At 35.2% G+C, this 17,553-nt stretch overlaps 2 protein-coding genes across 4 annotated transcripts; one reads left to right on the top strand and one right to left on the bottom strand.

Annotated features, from left to right (window-relative positions):
- Positions 1-9,187: 9,187 nt before the first annotated feature.
- LOC130979510 (UV-B-induced protein At3g17800, chloroplastic-like) lies at positions 9,188-13,355 on the top strand. 3 transcript variants are annotated; one of them, XM_057902966.1, is made up of 5 exons: positions 9,196-9,381; positions 9,474-9,614; positions 10,537-10,835; positions 11,799-12,596; positions 13,107-13,355. In XM_057902966.1, the coding sequence occupies exons 1-5, from the start codon at positions 9,352-9,354 to the stop codon at positions 13,117-13,119; spliced, it is 1,281 nt and encodes a 426-aa protein (XP_057758949.1). In that variant the 5' UTR covers positions 9,196-9,351; the 3' UTR covers positions 13,120-13,355. The 3 variants fall into 3 exon arrangements, with proteins under 3 accessions (XP_057758951.1, XP_057758949.1, XP_057758948.1); XM_057902968.1 differs by lacking the exon at positions 13,107-13,355 and having other exon boundaries at positions 9,188-9,349; positions 11,799-12,900; XM_057902965.1 differs by lacking the exon at positions 13,107-13,355 and having other exon boundaries at positions 9,197-9,381; positions 11,799-12,900.
- A 245-nt stretch (positions 13,356-13,600) lies between these two features.
- Positions 13,601-16,823, bottom strand: LOC130979511 (annexin D5-like). Its single transcript, XM_057902969.1, has 6 exons — positions 16,566-16,823; positions 15,617-15,762; positions 15,266-15,481; positions 14,851-15,066; positions 14,566-14,655; positions 13,601-14,073 (listed from the first exon to the last, which is right to left on the bottom strand). The coding sequence occupies exons 1-6, from the start codon at positions 16,639-16,641 to the stop codon at positions 13,870-13,872; spliced, it is 948 nt and encodes a 315-aa protein (XP_057758952.1). The 5' UTR covers positions 16,642-16,823; the 3' UTR covers positions 13,601-13,869.
- Between the last annotated feature and the right edge of the window lie 730 nt (positions 16,824-17,553).

The raw sequence follows: 17,553 nt of genomic DNA on the forward strand, positions 1-17,553 counted from the left end.
TGAGTTGCGTGGGTTATCATACAATAATAGTCATTCAAATAAGCAGGCGGTTTCTTGACTCTTTCAAATTTTCTAGTGATGCAGTCATGTGTGATGTCGTAGTTTTATGATGCAGGTGCATTGTTGGTGTGTGGTGTGGTAATGGATGCAATAGTGTGTGAGAAAATTGATGAGTGCATTGAACTTGAGAAATGTTCATTTGAATCTGCGAGTGTGGTAAATGTGGGTGATTGCAAATGATGTGTGGATGATGTATCATATTAAAAAAGACCAATGCATTGTGGAGTACGAGTGGTACCGCATGAATGTCAGTGCTAGTGGAATGTGAAAATGGAAAATGAGTTTCATAGAAAGTTACATTTCTAGATATAAAAATTTTCTTTGATTTTAAATCAATATGTTGAAAACCCTTTGTTCCTAATTTAAAATCGAGAAAAGCTATTTTCCTGGCTCTTGGGTCTAATTTTGTTCTTGAATTTGTTAATGTGAAGGCATACGCAAAAGAACCAAATACTCTTAAGTATGAAAGGTCAGGTAAATTACCATACAAAAGCTTATAAGGACTAGCATTATCCAGTTTAGTGCTAGACAGTCTATTAATTAGGTGAATAGCTTGAGCAACTGCATATTGCCAAAAATAATGTGGAATTCTTGATTGAAATAACAGTGCTCTAGCAACATCTAAAATGTGCTGGTATTTTTACTCTACAATCCCGTTTTACTCTGGTATTTCTACACAAGAGGTTTGGTGTAAAATGTCAGTTGATGCAAAAAAAGATTTTAGAGTGAATTCTGATCCATTGTCAGTCCTTATACACTTAACTTGTTTTTCAAATTGTACTCTGACAAAATTCACAAAATTAATAACTAATTGTGATGCCTCAGATTTAATTTTCATAAAAAAATCTAACTGAATATGCTCTTGCCATCCACCACAGTAAAAAAAATACATATGTCCTTCATTGGAAGGGACAGAAATAAGACCCAAATATCCATATGAACTAAGTTAAAACAGTCTTTTATTTCAGTGGTACTAAGATCAAAAGATAATTTCTTTTGTTTTGCAAGATGACATGAGTCATAAGGAAGTTTTGAAGAAATACAATCTATGCTTCTTTAGTAAAATCAATTTATGCATGGGTATGTGTCCTAATCTATGATGCCAAATGTTGTTGTGCTCACTGTGTGAAGGTGTTGTGGGATGAGTAGTAGTCGTAGTTGCCGCCAATGAAGCTTGCTTTGTTGGAGGAGGGAGAAAGTGAGAGAATTCTGGTTCTCTACTCATTGTATATAACCCTTCTATACACTCAGCAATGCCAATCATCTTTGATGTGGATTGATCTTGTATCTCACAACACTTATCATTAATTAACAATTGATAATGTAAGTTTGAGGTTAATTTTGATACAAAGATCAGTTTAAAATAAAAAAAGGAATGTATAAAACATTTTTGAGAAAAATTTTTTAGAGAATGTGATTGTGCCAATGATGGTGCTAACAGTTTTGGTTTCATTTGGCAATATCACATTGTTTGGAGTAATATTTTAAAAAATTTGCAAAAATTTTTAAGTCAAAAGTAACATGATCTGTTGCACCAAAGTCAATGACGCATATTGCAAATTTTAGAGTGATGATACTCATAATTCTCGCATTAAAATGTAAGGCAATGGTTTTACCTAGAGTGGAGGTCTGAATGGAATTAGTCAAAATTTGATTTGCATTATGAGGTTGTTGCTGCACACTTTTGTCTTTGATCAACTATAACAAGGCAAATCTATGCTCTGGAGTGAACCAAGACTTGATATTCCAGTGTTCTCTGGAAGACAATTGAGCTGGGATTACTTGTCACTGAGTATATCATCATTCTTCTCAGTGATCACATGATTAATGGTGTTGTTATATTGCTATCGTTGATAGAAATGGGAGGAGTACCCGTGCTTCTTATAGCGCACATCTTTTGTGTGGCCTTGCTTGTTACAATGAGAGCATGCCAATGCAGCTCCATGACCTCTACTACCTAGATTTTCTCTAGGGAGAAGAAAATAGGGGTTTGATTGATATTGAATCGGATTTGTGGTGTTCTTCAAAATTTGAGATTGAAGATTTGTGAGTTGATGGAGGAGATTGGCATTGCTCTGGTTATCAAAATCACCACTCGAGGATCTGTTTACATATTCGCCATTTTGAGAAATCAATCAATCATCGGAGTAATAAGGATTTAGATCTTCTTCCTTCAAACTTGTTGATCGGAACAGCTATGCTTACCAAGAAAGAATCTTACGAAATAGCCTCTCATCAAGCTCTATTGAATGAGTTTGAAGGAAGGGGTAAGGAAGGGGAAAGGAAATGTCGAAAGAAAAATGGGGAAAAAAAGAAAATGGCAAAATTGGCAACAACTGGATCTCAATTCACAACTTTTTCAATTTGATTCACAGTTTTATTGCTCTCCATACTCATTGCACTATGAAGAAAATCTCATGTCCTAAACTGTTCAAACTGTGACGTTGATGGTTTGATGAAGTAGAAGGGATTAAGAGAGGGAGAAAAATAAGTTATTCTCATTGTTGAAGAGGATGAAAAATTCCTTTAAAAATATATGTTGAGTTATTACACTTTATATACAATGTACTCCTTATGTACTTCTACTAAATAAATTATAACAAATAAGCCTACATCTACTATTGATAAAAAATAATCTAGATAACACATATCACATGTTGAATCTTAGCAAAAAAAAAATAGCCCATCTTTTGTTCCTTTTTTGAGTTTTCCACCTGTCATGATTTCTCATGCTTTAAATCTCAGTATCCCCAACTTATTTTCGTGTCAAATTCTTATACTTGGATCCACAATATGTTTTTCTTCTTTTTGGAAATTAGTGACAGGATTATAATTAGTGATATTACGTGCATGCATTATTTACACACATGTTGCATAACTGATTCACATTATTTAAAACTTCACATGCTAATGCTACTACAAAAGCAACCATTTTCAACAAATTTTAGTATTTTGTTTAATAATCAAAATACACTAAAAAGTTTTTTAGTTCTTTAATAATTAAATTTTAGTATTTTATTTCTAATACAATTAAAGATTCTTAATCCTATGGGGTATTTTAGTATGGATTAACTATATTTAGTGTTTGCCAATACATTCAATAAATCTGAAACTTTATGCAATCATATAATTCATTGGTTTAGTGAACATGTATAAAAATGATTGTTAGTACAAAAATATATAAGATGTAGATAAAAATAAAAGCCACACTTTTGTTTGAAAGCATTATTAGTAAAAAAGAGTTTTCTACCAAACTTTCTAAGCTCATTAACGTTCTTTCTATTTGCTTATATATACTCTACAACATGAGCTTAAACCTCATACCAATTTCAAAATAAAGAGAGAACAAACCAAATGGATAGCAAAACTAATTACAATCCATTCATTATGAATAATCCTTTGGGACGTAAATTTGATACTCTTAATGTATGTTATTTTAGTCTAGTTTTTGTGTTGTATGTCATTTTAGTTTAGTTATCATGTTGTATGTTATTTAAGTTTGGAGCTCTGTGTTGTATGGTATTTAAGAAAGGTATTTGCACTGTTTGTTATTTTAATTTATGACTAGTACTCGTATTGTGTGTTACTTTAGTTTGGTACTCGCTTTGTATGTTATTTAGATTTAGGAACCGTGTTACTTAAGAAGGCACAACATACGATAAATAACATCAAGCAATAACACGTTAAACAAATACCAAGATACGAAATTACAAGAGAAAGAACCATAAAGACAACATCACTAAACAAGTGCAACATACAATCTAAATACATATAACATCACGCTAAATGAAAATAACACTGAACAAGTCCAAAGCTAACTCTAAAAACACAACAACACACTAAATGGGAATAACACTAAACATTAGTGCCAAACGTAGATCCAACGCTGCCTCCTCACTTCGGACATGTCCTACGTGTGTGGCCAGGCTGTCTGCAAAGTCCACATCTCTTGGACCTGTTTGGATCAACCTCGTTCATGGTCGTTCGAATCCTTGTACTCCTAGGATGTCCTTTTGACGCACGCCGTCTGATGGGATTTGGGATGAGGGTCAAACCATCATATAGTGGCCAAAACCCCTCAGGGACTGGTGGCGTGAACCCCATCCGATATGTATCGAATACTGAGCTTAGGCGATACACCTCATGCACATAACTTGACCAATCCAGACATGAGTATGAGCAGCACGCCATTACATGGTGACATGGATAATGAAGAGCCTGGAAATACCCGCAATCACAGGTGTGGTCTCTAAGGGACATTCTGTAAGACCCAAGGAAAAATGTGTCTGTGGGCGTCGTCTCAGCCACAGTAAACTTTGATTACTGCCTGTCGTACAATGTCACTGTGAAACACCTTGAAGCCTTCATATTTGCCTCAATTGCCTTCATCAGATGCTGACTATACCGATGCCCTATTTCCAATTGCATTTCTGCATCTCTTCCTTTGTGAATAAAAAGCTCTGCCAATCGTCCATAGGTGGACCTCACCTGGGAACACACCGAAAGATTCCTTACACCATTAAGGATCGAGTTAACACACTCGGAGATGTTCGTCGTCATTTGCCCGAACCTCCGTCCTTCATCACGATGTTGAGTCCACTGTGCATAGTCAATCTGGTTGGCCCAGTCACACATCGCTGGGTCCTTCGAGTGGAGGATGTCAAACCAGTAGTTGAACTCTACCTCGGTCTTCGCATAAGCAGCATTCACTATAAACCTCCTAGTATCCTTGCCCTTAAAATTGAGGGCGAAGTTGGCCAAAACATGCCAGATACAAAATGCCCTATACGCATTAGGCGGAAGCCAACAACCATCAGGAGCCTCTAGTCCAGCCTTGATCCCGTTGTGCCTATCCGATATAACAAGAATGTCTGGTTGAGGCATGACATGCTATTAAAGATGGGATAAAAAGAATGACCACGACTCTGCATTCTCACCCTCCACAAGTGCGAATGCAACAGGAATGATGTTGGAGTTCCCATTTTGCGCAATAGCAACAAGCAATGTTCCACTGTACTTTCCGTACAGGTGGGTCCCGTCGATACTAACTAGAGGCTTGCAATGTCTGAACGCTTTGATACACAGTGAGAAAGTCCAAAAACGTCGGTTGAAATATGCTTGCTCCTCACTCACTTGACTACCCAGTCGCACTGGACTCGTCCTCAACACGCAACACTGCTTGGCATCGTGATCTGCATCCCTAGAACCCATCACGGCAACTCATTATATGACTCCTTCCAGTCTATGTAAATCTGAGCCAAAACCTTCTGCTTAGCCATCCAAACCCTCTTGTAAGTCGGTCTAAAACCAAAATGGACCTCTGTCACATTCTGAAGTACCTTGATTAACATGGCATCATCGGACCTGATCATAGGGAGTATGAATGCCGAGATCACATGGTAATCGAGCCTCCTGTGTTCACTAGATATGGAGTGGCCAGATAGGTATGCAGTCTATTGTACTGTTTCACCTCCCAAATACCTTTGCACTACCGGAGACTGATACAAATCAACCATGTGCACCCGTTGCCAAAATACTTACACTTCCTATGGTACTTATGGTAATCGAATTCCATCACTTTATACTCAACTCCACGTCGGATGCTGTAGGTTTTCACACTCAACAGGGCCTAGTCTTTATCCTGAAAATGCTGTCAAACTTAGAACTCAGCTAGTCCTCTGGTATCCTGTGTGTCTCTAGCCCCAAATCTGGCAGGCACGGCAGGATTTCCCTGCTATCTCATGGCATCCAAGTCCAAAGCTGAAAAGTGCAGGGAGTACTGCGGTGTTCCTAAACTACCTGCTACACCACCCAGCTAGAGTATTCCTCTCATCCTCATCAGTGCTATCATTGGAAGTCGTGGCAGACTCCACATCATCATCATCCTCATCATCCTGAAATACATCTTCGACACCATCCGGGGATCCACCCTGTCGGGGATCTAGGACCACATCATCAATGCCGGCCACTGCAAATGCAACATCAACTACCGGCACAGTATCAACTTGTTCTGCGTCATGAGTGCGGTCCAGGTCAGTAGCGAAGGACAGGGAGGCCACCAAACATGCATTAGGCTCAATCACGGGTAGAGATGAAGAGGCACCAACAGGCCTCGAACTCTACCCGGCGGGCGTGGCTAAATGCAGAGGAATCCGGTTAGAACTTCTTGAGTTAGAGACCACATCCACAAGCTTGGCCAACAGCTCAGGGCTCTTCACCTCTGGGAATTGCCAACGATAGTGGAACAACACTTCCAAATCTTCATCACTGCCTATGACGAACAAATTATACTTCACATCATCCCACAAAACCGAAATTGGAATTTTGTAGAATAACTTCTCCACTTGTTTCACGCCTTGCAGACCCAGTTTTCGAATTATATTATCCTTAAATTTGGTAAAACTCGTCGAAGCTCTAATAAAAATACTAAGCAGATCATTAGCCGTAAGCTTAATTCTGGAACACATTTTTTTCTTAATCGACCCTCTATAGTGTACCAAAATCAAAAAGCTCTCATCACTAGCCATTGTGGGGCTCACTATGATGGAGAATTCACATTCCACAGCTATTTATACACATTTGCTCCCTTCTAAATCAAATTACCCTACCTCCATTTAAATATCTTGCTAAAACAATAGTAAATCTGCTTTACCTAATTTGATTTATGTATTTTGATCTTCAACAAGGTAAATCGAAATAGCCTAATTCGATTTACTTAGAATCAAACCACCCATGCATAATTCTGACTAGCCTATTTTGATTTACTTGATGCATGTGTAAATCAAAATTGTCTAATTCGATTTATATGTGGCCTAGTAATTCTACTTAGCTTAATTCGATTTACTAGTAAAAATTGCAAATCGAATTACTCTAATTTGATTTATATAAATAAGGCCTTTGGGTGATCCAGGTACCATTTCTTGTTTTGGGTGATATTGGTAATATTTGGCTCCCTTTGGTTTATTCAAGTATTTTACTCTAAAAAAATAATTTCTGAAAAGAAGAATGAGACGACCATTTATTATCCAACCATTATTATTAACCAATTTTATAATTTATATTCGACTATGTTATGTGTACATTAAAATCACCTACTAATATAAAATACATATGAAAATAAAAAATGCTATTTATACACTAAAATTAACCGCCAAAATCGAGTTAATACTCAAAATGACTCTCGAAATTTGACTACCGACTCAATTTGACCCTTTAATTTTCAATTGACTAAATGTATACCCTAAAATTTTAAGGCATGGTTCAGATTGGCCCTTCCGTCCAACTCCGTTACCGAATGATGACGTTGCACCCAAACCTCACCACATGCCTCTCTTTCTTCCTCTTACCATAGCCATCACCACCTCCTTTCTACCAACACTCTCTCTTCCCCAACAAACAACAACATTCATAACCCAAATACTGTCTTTCCTGTAACAAACAATAACATTCACAATCTACCAATACCTACACATTTTTACCGCCATAGCTTTAAAGAGCATAACACCTACACTCATCATTCCTTCATGATTGGAAGCAGGCAGCAAACTAATGAATGTGACATTGTTAGGGGCAACACCATGAACCACCATAACGGCACCCCAAATAATAACATCCTTATGCACAATCATGTTAAAAATCTTGAATCCCATTTTCATGTAACCACACTTAGCATACATATTGAGCAATGCAATCCCAATGTTACCATCAATCACAAGGTCACACCACCCATTGTCCCAAATTCAAAGCACCCTCAGAAGTACCTTTACCAATTGCACCCATCTTTGTGTTCCTATTAAGAGGAATCTAAAGTGTGGTGGTGTTTTTTTTCTTTTTCTATTTCTATTTCTCTTCAATTTGTTAATGTTAATGATTGTTAATGTTATTTGTTGGAGAGAGAGAGGATGTTGATAGAGAGAAGATGGTGATGGTGAGAAAGAGAAGGATCAGATAATAAAAAAGTCCTTCGTAAGTGGCTGTAGAAATGTGTGGGTGTTGGTGGGATGTGAATGCTGTTTGTTGGGGGAGGGAAGGTATTGGTAGAGGAGAGGTGGTGATGACGATGGTAAGAGGAAGAAGGAGAAGCATGTGGTGATGTTTGGGTGCTACGTCATCACTCCAGTGACGGAGTTAGACGGAAAAGCCAATTTGAGTCACGCCTTAAAATTTCAGGGTATAAATTGAGTCAATTAAAAATTGGAGGATCAAATTGAGTTAGTGGTCAAATTTCAGGGATCATTTTAAATATTAACTCGCCAAAATCAGTCACTATGTTTAATTTTTTTAATATTTATTTTATATTCTAATATATATTTTATATTAATAACTGATTTTGGTATATACTTAATATAATTGTATTGAAATACCAAATATATATTAAAAATAAATTAAATAAGACATGTATTTATATATAGAGCTTGTTTAGGTATTATTAAATTATTAAAAAAGATATTTTTATTGAAAAAATTTATTTTATTTTTTAGTGTGTTTGACAAAATTTTAATAATAAAAATAAAAATATCTTTTTTTTAACGACAAAATTTTAGTAACAAAAAAAATATTTTTTAAAAACTATAATTAATATTTTTTAGAAATGGTTTTTTTCTTAAAAAGATATTTTTAATATAATAAATAAACAAATTTTTTTTATTATTGTACTTATATCCAAATGTAATGGTTAGATAAAAAATATTTTTATAGAAAATATTTAAATATAAAATTATTTTTTTAAATATTTTAAAAAAATACTTAAAAATATTTTATTTTTTTTTCAAAAATTTATCTAAACAAATCCATAAATATACGATAAATAATTTTGATAAGGTAAAAATTTAAGTGTAATAAATAAATTAATAGTTGACAATAATTAAATAATTTTATTAAATTTTTATCTAATAATTCTTGGTTATTAATTTACATAAAATTGATTGTACCGAATTTTTACCTTTTTATAGTTGATTTTAATTTTTATATAATTTTTTTATTTATCATTTAAAATTATTTAAACGCACGATTTTTGTGGTGTCTATTAAACTCACGATTAAACAAACGTGTTAAACTGTTAGGCATCAAAATTATTATTTTTTTTTTCTATTAAAGTTAGGGGGAAAAAATGGATTGGTAGGAAAAAGGAAAATTTACCCATTTTCTGTTTCTTTGTTTTTTTGGTGACTATTTTCTGTTTCTTTGTTGAACTGTAAGACTCCGTCGTTTTATCTGGACTTCCCCTTCCCCCATCTCGCTCCTTAGGGTTTCGTCTTCTTCCATCTTCGCAACTCCTCATACGCATCACGTATGCATCACGCTCCATGCTTCAATTACAATGTTATCTCCATATTCTTTTTTTTTTTTCCAATTATTGTTTGCTTGTGCTCCTATCTTCTTTCATCTAACGCTTCTATCTTGCTTTTGCTCAGCTCCAAATGGAAGCACCGGCGGCTGCGGCGGCGGCGGTGAACATCTTCCCATCATTGTCCGGTTCATATAAGCCGTCCATATTTATCAGAAGATCCAACGTACTGCCATTCCGTTCCAATTTTGGCTTTTTCAATAATAAGGTATGAAACTGCCGCTTCAACTTTTGTTCTCTCTTCTTTTATTTTTTTTATTGCAAACTTTTCTAATATTTTGTGCTTGATTTGCTGTGCTTGATGAGTTTGACAAATAAAAAACTTGAATTAGTTTCTCACTGGTATTCTAGTTGCCTTTACAAGTTATATGAAAATGTGGTTGAATTTGATGTGCTTCGGTTGTTAGTAGCTGCTGCATTGTGATACGAGAAGAGAAAATACAAGTTGAATTCTAATTATTTGCTATTCGTATGTCTCGTTTTATTGTATTTGGGAATTATGGTGAAGCTGTAGAGAGCAAGTATGAGAAGCTTAGGGAAAAAGAGGGCAGCCCATGCCTTGCGCGTTATCGCAGGGTCTGGGGAAGGGCCGCGCCCAAAGAATGTAATGTATGCAACCTAACTAACCTGATAATTACATCAGTGGCTCATGCTGTTTCCACGGCTTGAACCCGTGACCTTGAGGTCACACATAGACAACTCCATCGTTGCTCCAAGGCTCCCTTTCATAATGCAGTACCGGATTCACAGTGACATGTAATATTTTCCATGTAATTATGATAGCTCTTATTCTTAACAAGAACTTGTTTCGATATATTTTTCCTTTGTTGAGATGATTTGAAGTCGGATATATTGTCACACTGTGTCATTTAGAGCTCTGCATATGGTCTGTTCAAGGGTGTTAATTTAGCTGACATTCAAATGAATTGGCATGCTTTAGCATGAGGTTTTGTCATGGGATGTCTCATCCTCTCCGTCCATTTTTTAAGCCTATGTAGTTTCCTTTTCTATTCAAATCTAATAATCATATTGTTCATTGAGCTTATAAATACATAGAATAAGGTTATTATAGTATGTGTATGTGAAGATTAGTGATGTATTACTTTCTCATGATTTTTGGCGTTTGGCAGCTATGCACTTCTGTACCTATTTCCAGACTAGGTCATCTGAGACTTGCTGAGGGAAGTAGAAAGGGGTTTGTAGTTAGAGCTTCATCATCGTCTGAACAGTCATCTGGGTCTAGTTCCAAGTTTGCTCCACTTCAGCTGGAATCTCCAATTGGGCAATTTCTCTCTGAGATTTTGGTAAGTCATCCACATCTTGTGCCTGCTGCAGTTGAGCAGCAGCTTGAGCAATTCCAAACAGACTGTGATGGTGATAAACGAAAGGATGAGCCTTCTGCTTCAGGCACTGATATAGTTTTGTACAGGTGTGCTGTATACTTGTCATTTGATGATATCTAACATTTCATATTTTATTACCACATTGGCATTGCTTTATTGCTAGTAGGAGTACCCTGTAGCACTTCATGCTCTTATTTCTTATAGATTGGATAAATATGAATATCATTACGTAGATGATAGATATATTGAAAAGAGTTTAGTTTTGATGGATTGGGTGTGAAAGATCCTTACATAGTCGACAAATCATGTCCTTCCATTTGTGCGACCATTTAAGTAGTGTGAAAATTAACTATTATTGATGTGAGAAGGTATGGTTGGACAACATTGTAGCAAAGTTTGACTGTTAGTAAATCAAAATTACATTCTATTAGAAGAGGGTAACTTAGTTGGAGTTTTTTAAATGGTTGTTTTTAAAGTTTTACATGTATCATGTAATTATTTCGAAATAGATGGGTATGTGCTACAAAGAAATTCTGCAGTCCATGCTTTTATAAATTGTGGAACATTAAAGTATTTTGGTTGGAAGGGAGGGAGGGGTCTTTTCCCTTTCAAAACCAGGTTTTGCATGCAAAGTTTTTTTTTATCACCTCGTTTAATTCTGTATTTCATATCTATTCACTTACTTTCTAGTGACTGTTTGGCAGAGTCATGTAAGACATTGATAAATTCAGTGAGTTTAACTTGCTTCTAAAAGAATCAATATTTTAATTTATTTATGATGTATGTTTCCTACTAAGTTTTGGTTGAAACCAGCAAAAACGTGTAATATAAAACTAGCATAGTTTTCATGAATGATTTCTACCTAATTAAACCGATTTGGCAACTAGAATGTAGAAAAAAAAGGTTGTGGAGTATGAAGTTCTGATTGAGTTTTTTGTTGTTCATATCTTAAATTATTTGTATTCATGAATAAATGAGATGTGGTTTCCCCCGCTAAAATATGATGGATTTGAGTATAGACTTCTGATCTGGCATGCAAACTTTTCCAGGAGAATTGCTGAGGTCAAGGCTAATGAGAGGCGGAAAGCTCTAGAAGAGATATTGTATGCTTTGGTTGTTCAGAAGTTTATGGATGCCAATGTTTCTCTGGTACCCTCCATTACCCCTAATCCTTCTGGGCGAGTCGATTCATGGCCAGAAGAAGATGAGAAAATTGAGAAGCTTCATTCCTCTGAAGTCCATGAAATGATCCAAAACCATTTGTCTGTCATCCTGGGTAACCGTACCGGGGATTTGTCTTCTTTAGCTCAGATCAGCAAACTCAGGCTAGGACAAGTCTATGCAGCATCAGTCATGTATGGATACTTTCTTAAGCGGGTTGACCAACGGTTCCAGCTAGAGAAGACAATGAAAATTCTGCCTAACACAGCAGAAGAGAATCACAGTTACCCGACTTCCTTGGAAGATACGAGACACAAGGGTGGAGAGAACCTTTCTTCAGTTATGTCTCATCCTGAGGTCTCTTCCTTGCCTAGCAGTGGCATCAGTTCAGGGGGATCCAGCTATGCGACAAAGGCGTCCAGATTGCGTAACTATGTGATGTCTTTCGATGGAGAGACACTACAGAGATATGCAACAATAAGATCCAAAGAGGCTGTCAGCATGGTTGAGAAGCACACACAGGCACTGTTTGGAAGACCTGAAATGGTTATAACACCTCAGGGGGCAATTGATTCTTCGAAGGATGTAAACATCAAAATTAGCTTTGGTGGTCTTAAGAGACTTGTTTTGGAAGCTGTTACTTTTGGTTCTTTTCTGTGGGATGTTGAGAGCTATGTGGACTCTAGGTACCATTTTGTTTTGAGCTAAGTTTTTCCCCACTTGTGATTTGCGACCACTACTTTAATCGATGCAATCAAATGTAATGCATATATTTATATATTTCAATTTCAATCAGTATCACTGATTGATGAATTGATCTGTAAATATGGATGGTTTGGTGGTTTCCTCTCTTTCTTTTCTGGTAAGTTTGGCTTAAGCCATGCTTACATTAAAGGACACTGATTATTTCTACAGGTTTTATAATTGTCATGTTGTATATGTGGATATTGATTAATGAAATAATATGTGTAATTTAAATATTCTATAATATTACTCTTGACATCATATACTATGAAGTATAAACATATGTAATCAATCTTGTGATTTATGATTTAATCAAAATCGTTTTAAAAGAAGTTGGGATCCTAGCAGAAGTGTCAATAATCAAAACCTTTGTTTTGTACTTTTCAGTTCTTCAATCAGATCTAGTGTTGGTTTGAATATTCCATGTGCCTAATTTGTTGTTTTGATTGTAGAATGTCGGAATAAAGGATCTCTATTTGGAGTTCTTTAGGTTGGACTACTGTGTTTGTGACATTGGTGGAGTTTGCAACCTCATTAGGGTATTCTTTTTATATTCAATAGCAAGTCAAGGCCTGGACAGGTGGACTACTGGCTTGTTTAATCTTCCATATGAGTTCAAGACTTAGAATGGTTAAATCCTTCCATAAGCTATAATTCATTTGCGAGAGATGAATGTTACTAAACAATATTTAAACCCTAAATTCTAAACACAATAATTTTCACGACAGAAAAATGTTGAACCCTCGTTCTTGTGAAATATTTCCGAATCTTACCTATCTATGCAAACCATCTTTGGCTTCTTCAAGTTTTGATAGATTGTGTTTTCGTCTCAGATATTCAAATTAGTGAATATAATGACGGTCATGAATGGTGCTATAAGGTATTAATAATGTTACAATTAATATCTTCATGTCTGGCCTATTGTTCTATTGATCAGGTTTAATCATGTATCAACCAAGAAGCTAAATAGCATCATGCAAAGTTGGTTATGGTCAATATGAAAAGCAACATTAGTTACACATAATGCACAAAAGCCCTTCATATGTTTACAAACACAAATCCTTCACTCAAACTGGATCATGATGTACATAATCCTTACAAAGCACTACACATTGCCTAACTGAAACATTGTTCTTTAAACATAAAATAAAATACAAGGTTGTAGCTTCTTATTAATTCAACATCATAGGGGCATCGAACATGTTGAATTGTTAACTACACATTTGGACCCAAAAGTTGGAGAAGAAAATCCCTGTAGTGACCAGATGTCTCAGAATGAACTGCATCGTTCAGTGTCTTCCTGTATTTCTTCAAATATTCAGCTTTGATATACTGCATGTCAATCTCAGTCCTCGTTACAATGACCCTTATAAGCGTGGCATCATTCGTCCCCAAACCTTTCATCGCCTTATGTAACACCTGTATGGCGATGAAACTACATTTCATTAAGACATTCTTCAAATGTTCCTTCATACTTGCAAATGCAGAACCTCCTACAAATCATTATGAGATATTGGCATTTCCGCCACATTCAAATGATTGGAGATGGACTACTGGCAATTATGCCACCACCGATGAAGATTTGAACAGAAATCCGAATGAATTAACTAACAACAAGCTTACTCTTGTATATATTTTAGAGAAAAGATGCTACCATTCCTTGCACATCAGAAAGTGCAGATCATGATTCACAAAATTTGCAGATGTTTACCTTAATTCCTAACGTTGGACATTTTACATTTTGTGCATTTCTCCTGCTTATGTATGTACACAAATAACACCACAGACAAGACACGACAGATGCACACGCGTGCACACATTTTGAATGATCAAGCTGTCATTTTCCTCTCGCGATTTACCTTTCAATGGAATAATCGCAATGTTAACTATGGTCGAAGTTTAAAGGAATACCTTTGCAAAATACTTTCCAGGATGCTCAGCACATTGGACTATTGTCAAAAGAGCATAAGCAAAATGCCCTGATGTTTCATTCTTTACTGCCTGTAATAAAACCACAGCGGCGGGAAAAAGTTACAAAAGAAATAATACATTTAGGAATTAGGATGAGTTTAGTATGGGAGCAAATATGAAGGCCAAAATTTCAATGATTAGAATTACATGTAATGTAATTTTACTTGTAAATTTAATCTATGAAAGTTTCTCCCCCATATTTCACAGACCATAATTGTAACAAACCTTCTCAAGTGAGTGACCATACATATCGTGGTAATAAGAGCTGATAGCAGCCAAATGTGCTGCACTCCGTTCACTGAAAATGCGAATAAAAGCCTTCTCGTCGGTGCCAAGTTTCTTTTCCCCTGCCTTGTAGAGAAACTTGGCATCTTGCTGAGCTATTTCTCTATTAACCTCATAGCCTTCATGTCGAGGTGTAGTTAAAAATGCGAGCAAGATCTGGAGCAAGCTTTTCAGATGTGATTGAACAACCAAATATTATGGGAAAACAATCACAAAACATGTAATAAGTATACCTCGATGTTGTGCAAAGTGACACATAATTGAACATTGATTTGAATTGATGAACAAAGACAATTCATATATGACTATAATTCATTAAGGCTCAGGTTGCACAAAGACAAAGATAATCCATCACCTTTTTATGGTCACCAAAGGTGGTTGCTTCAATATCATGCTCCATATAGGTACCAAATTTGGAATGATAGATCTGTCTTAAATGTTGCAGCTGGGACGGAGTGTGTGAACATATTACTTCGGTAGCACCTTGGATGTTTGCATCCACAGTCAGACACTTCCTAACGATTGTTGCATCGCGTCCTGCAGGATCATGCATCCAAAGCAGAACTGCAGTCTGCAAACACAGAAAAAAATATGAGACAAGACACTATTAGCGAAAATTATCTACTACTCTAAAATACTAAGATACATATAATTTGGTCAATTTAGGTGGTACTAAATGACCTAAATGAAGTGATTCAGTGAACACCTCTAACTTTCCACGAAGCTCCTTCTCGAGGCGTTTAGAAAGTTCCTCGGAATATATTGTTCGGTATTCTTGTTGGATGTAGGCTCGCTGTGTCGCATCTCTATGAGCAAGGATATTGATAACGGCACTAGTGTCACACCCAAATCCTATCAAAGCACAGAATTATAAAAAAAAAAAGAAAAAAGAAAGAAAGAAACAAAAGAAGTGTTTATGGAAGCAAGTCTAGAGGAATAACACTTGACTCTGTATAACTGTCTCCACAAAAGAAGAATCAGTTGGGTAAAATCCTATATAGCAATTACAGATCAAACTATACGTGCAATAACTTTTTTCTCCCCTTCTATTTTTATGCAAAAATATTCATTTTTTTCCTTCTATTTTTCAATTAAAAAGATATGGAAAGGAAAGCACACTAGAAAACAAAACATATAAAAAAAAGCAGGTCAATATAGCAGTCAACATCTTTAGACAAAACTCAAAAGTCACAAAACAAGTAAACAATGTAGGAATTTAGGGCTTTTCTCATGACTGGAATCAAAGACTTCTTCTGTAGTGCAAAAGCAAGTAAAACAGGAAAGGAAAACAAAAAGGTTATAATTCATAACAATCCAAACCATATAGATACGGAACAGCATCCCCAAAGAAATTGATACATAAGCAATTTTACTATGCTTTCAAGTATGATTATTTTCAACCGAGTGAAAAAAAAAAAGATGAAGAAAAGAAAAAGAAAAAGAAAAATTTCAGCAGCTCATTCTGTTTCATCAGTAAGCAAGTAAACACACCCAATTCAAGAATATCAAACGATAAGGAGCAGTTTGAGACAAGAAACAACCATGTAACTTTTTTAGAGCATGATTATATCTTCATAACCAAATCATATACACAAACATCAAAACTAACAATTTCAGAGAGAGAGAGAGAGAGAGAGAGAGAGAGAGATGGTTACCCTTGAAAGCACGGTAAAGTTGCATGGCGTCATCTCTTGGGGAAGGAGGAATTGGGGGTACAATCAAAGTAGACATGTTCTTCTTCTTCTTCTATGGAAAGTGAATACACCACACAATTAAGAATTAACACACACAAGAATAAGAAAAAGTAGTTCTTTTTAGAGAAGAGGACGAAGGCAAAGGAATTAGGTAGGAAAAACTCTCTTTTATTAGATAAGTTTATTTATGTTGCAACGGTTTGTTCTTGTGTCATAAGAAATGAGAAAGTAAGAAACAATTCAAATTTATACAATTTTAAATATTCCGTTGTTGTCAAGTTACCGTCAAGGTGTTGATTTAATATTTCCGTTTTTCATGCATTTTGAAATTTGAATACTTAATATCAGTTTTTGCCATTAAGCGAGGTCAATAATTAACACAGCAGGATTCTTCATGAACCATGTATCTTTGGTAATGATGGACGAAGTAGGATATTTTGTTGAGTTGTTGTATTTGTGTGTCATATAAATTTTAAATAAGACGTTCATCGATCGATATTTGTTTGACACGCGTATTTGTTATATCGAATTGTATCTTAATAAAAAATAAAAAAAATTTGACACCTTAAATATTATTACGTATAAGCGTCTTTAATCTTATTTTTAACATATATTCTTTAAATGAATTTAAAAATAATATACATTATTATTTATTAAAATAAAAATATTTTAAATATTTTAATAATTAAAAATATTAAAAATAATTAAAATTTTATTTTATATTTTAATATTTATATCATTATAATTTATCTAAAAATTATTTTAAAATTTATATATAAATTTTTTTATCAAAATTTTAAAATTTGTATATCTATATATTTGTATTTTGTGTCCATATTAGTGTACGGACATCTTAGATAATAATTAACACGAGCATGTCTTGTATTTTTTGTGGGGTATTACTCATTTACTTCTTCGTACTCACGCGTTTTTGGTACTGTTTTTTATC

Source organism: Arachis stenosperma, chromosome 5 (genome assembly GCF_014773155.1).
Source record: "Arachis stenosperma cultivar V10309 chromosome 5, arast.V10309.gnm1.PFL2, whole genome shotgun sequence".
In the NCBI taxonomy this organism is placed as follows: Eukaryota; Viridiplantae; Streptophyta; class Magnoliopsida; order Fabales; family Fabaceae; genus Arachis; species Arachis stenosperma.

What these genes read in the sequence shown, in the direction of transcription:
- LOC130979510 (XM_057902965.1), top strand. Translation starts at nt 9,352, where the DNA reads ATGCATCACGCTCCATGCTTCAATTACAAT. An exon ending in TTGGCTTTTTCAATAATAAG is followed by an intron (nt 9,615 to 10,536) that starts GTATGAAACTGC and finishes GGCGTTTGGCAG; the next exon opens with CTATGCACTTCTGTACCTAT. An exon ending in ACTGATATAGTTTTGTACAG is followed by an intron (nt 10,836 to 11,798) that starts GTGTGCTGTATA and finishes AAACTTTTCCAG; the next exon opens with GAGAATTGCTGAGGTCAAGG.
- LOC130979511 (XM_057902969.1), bottom strand. Translation starts at nt 16,641, where the DNA reads ATGTCTACTTTGATTGTACCCCCAATTCCTCCTTCCCCAAGAGATGAC. An exon ending in CCTTTGGTGACCATAAAAAG is followed by an intron (nt 15,067 to 15,265) that starts GTGATGGATTAT and finishes AGCTTGCTCCAG; the next exon opens with ATCTTGCTCGCATTTTTAAC. An exon ending in ATGGTCACTCACTTGAGAAG is followed by an intron (nt 14,656 to 14,850) that starts GTTTGTTACAAT and finishes GTTTTATTACAG; the next exon opens with GCAGTAAAGAATGAAACATC.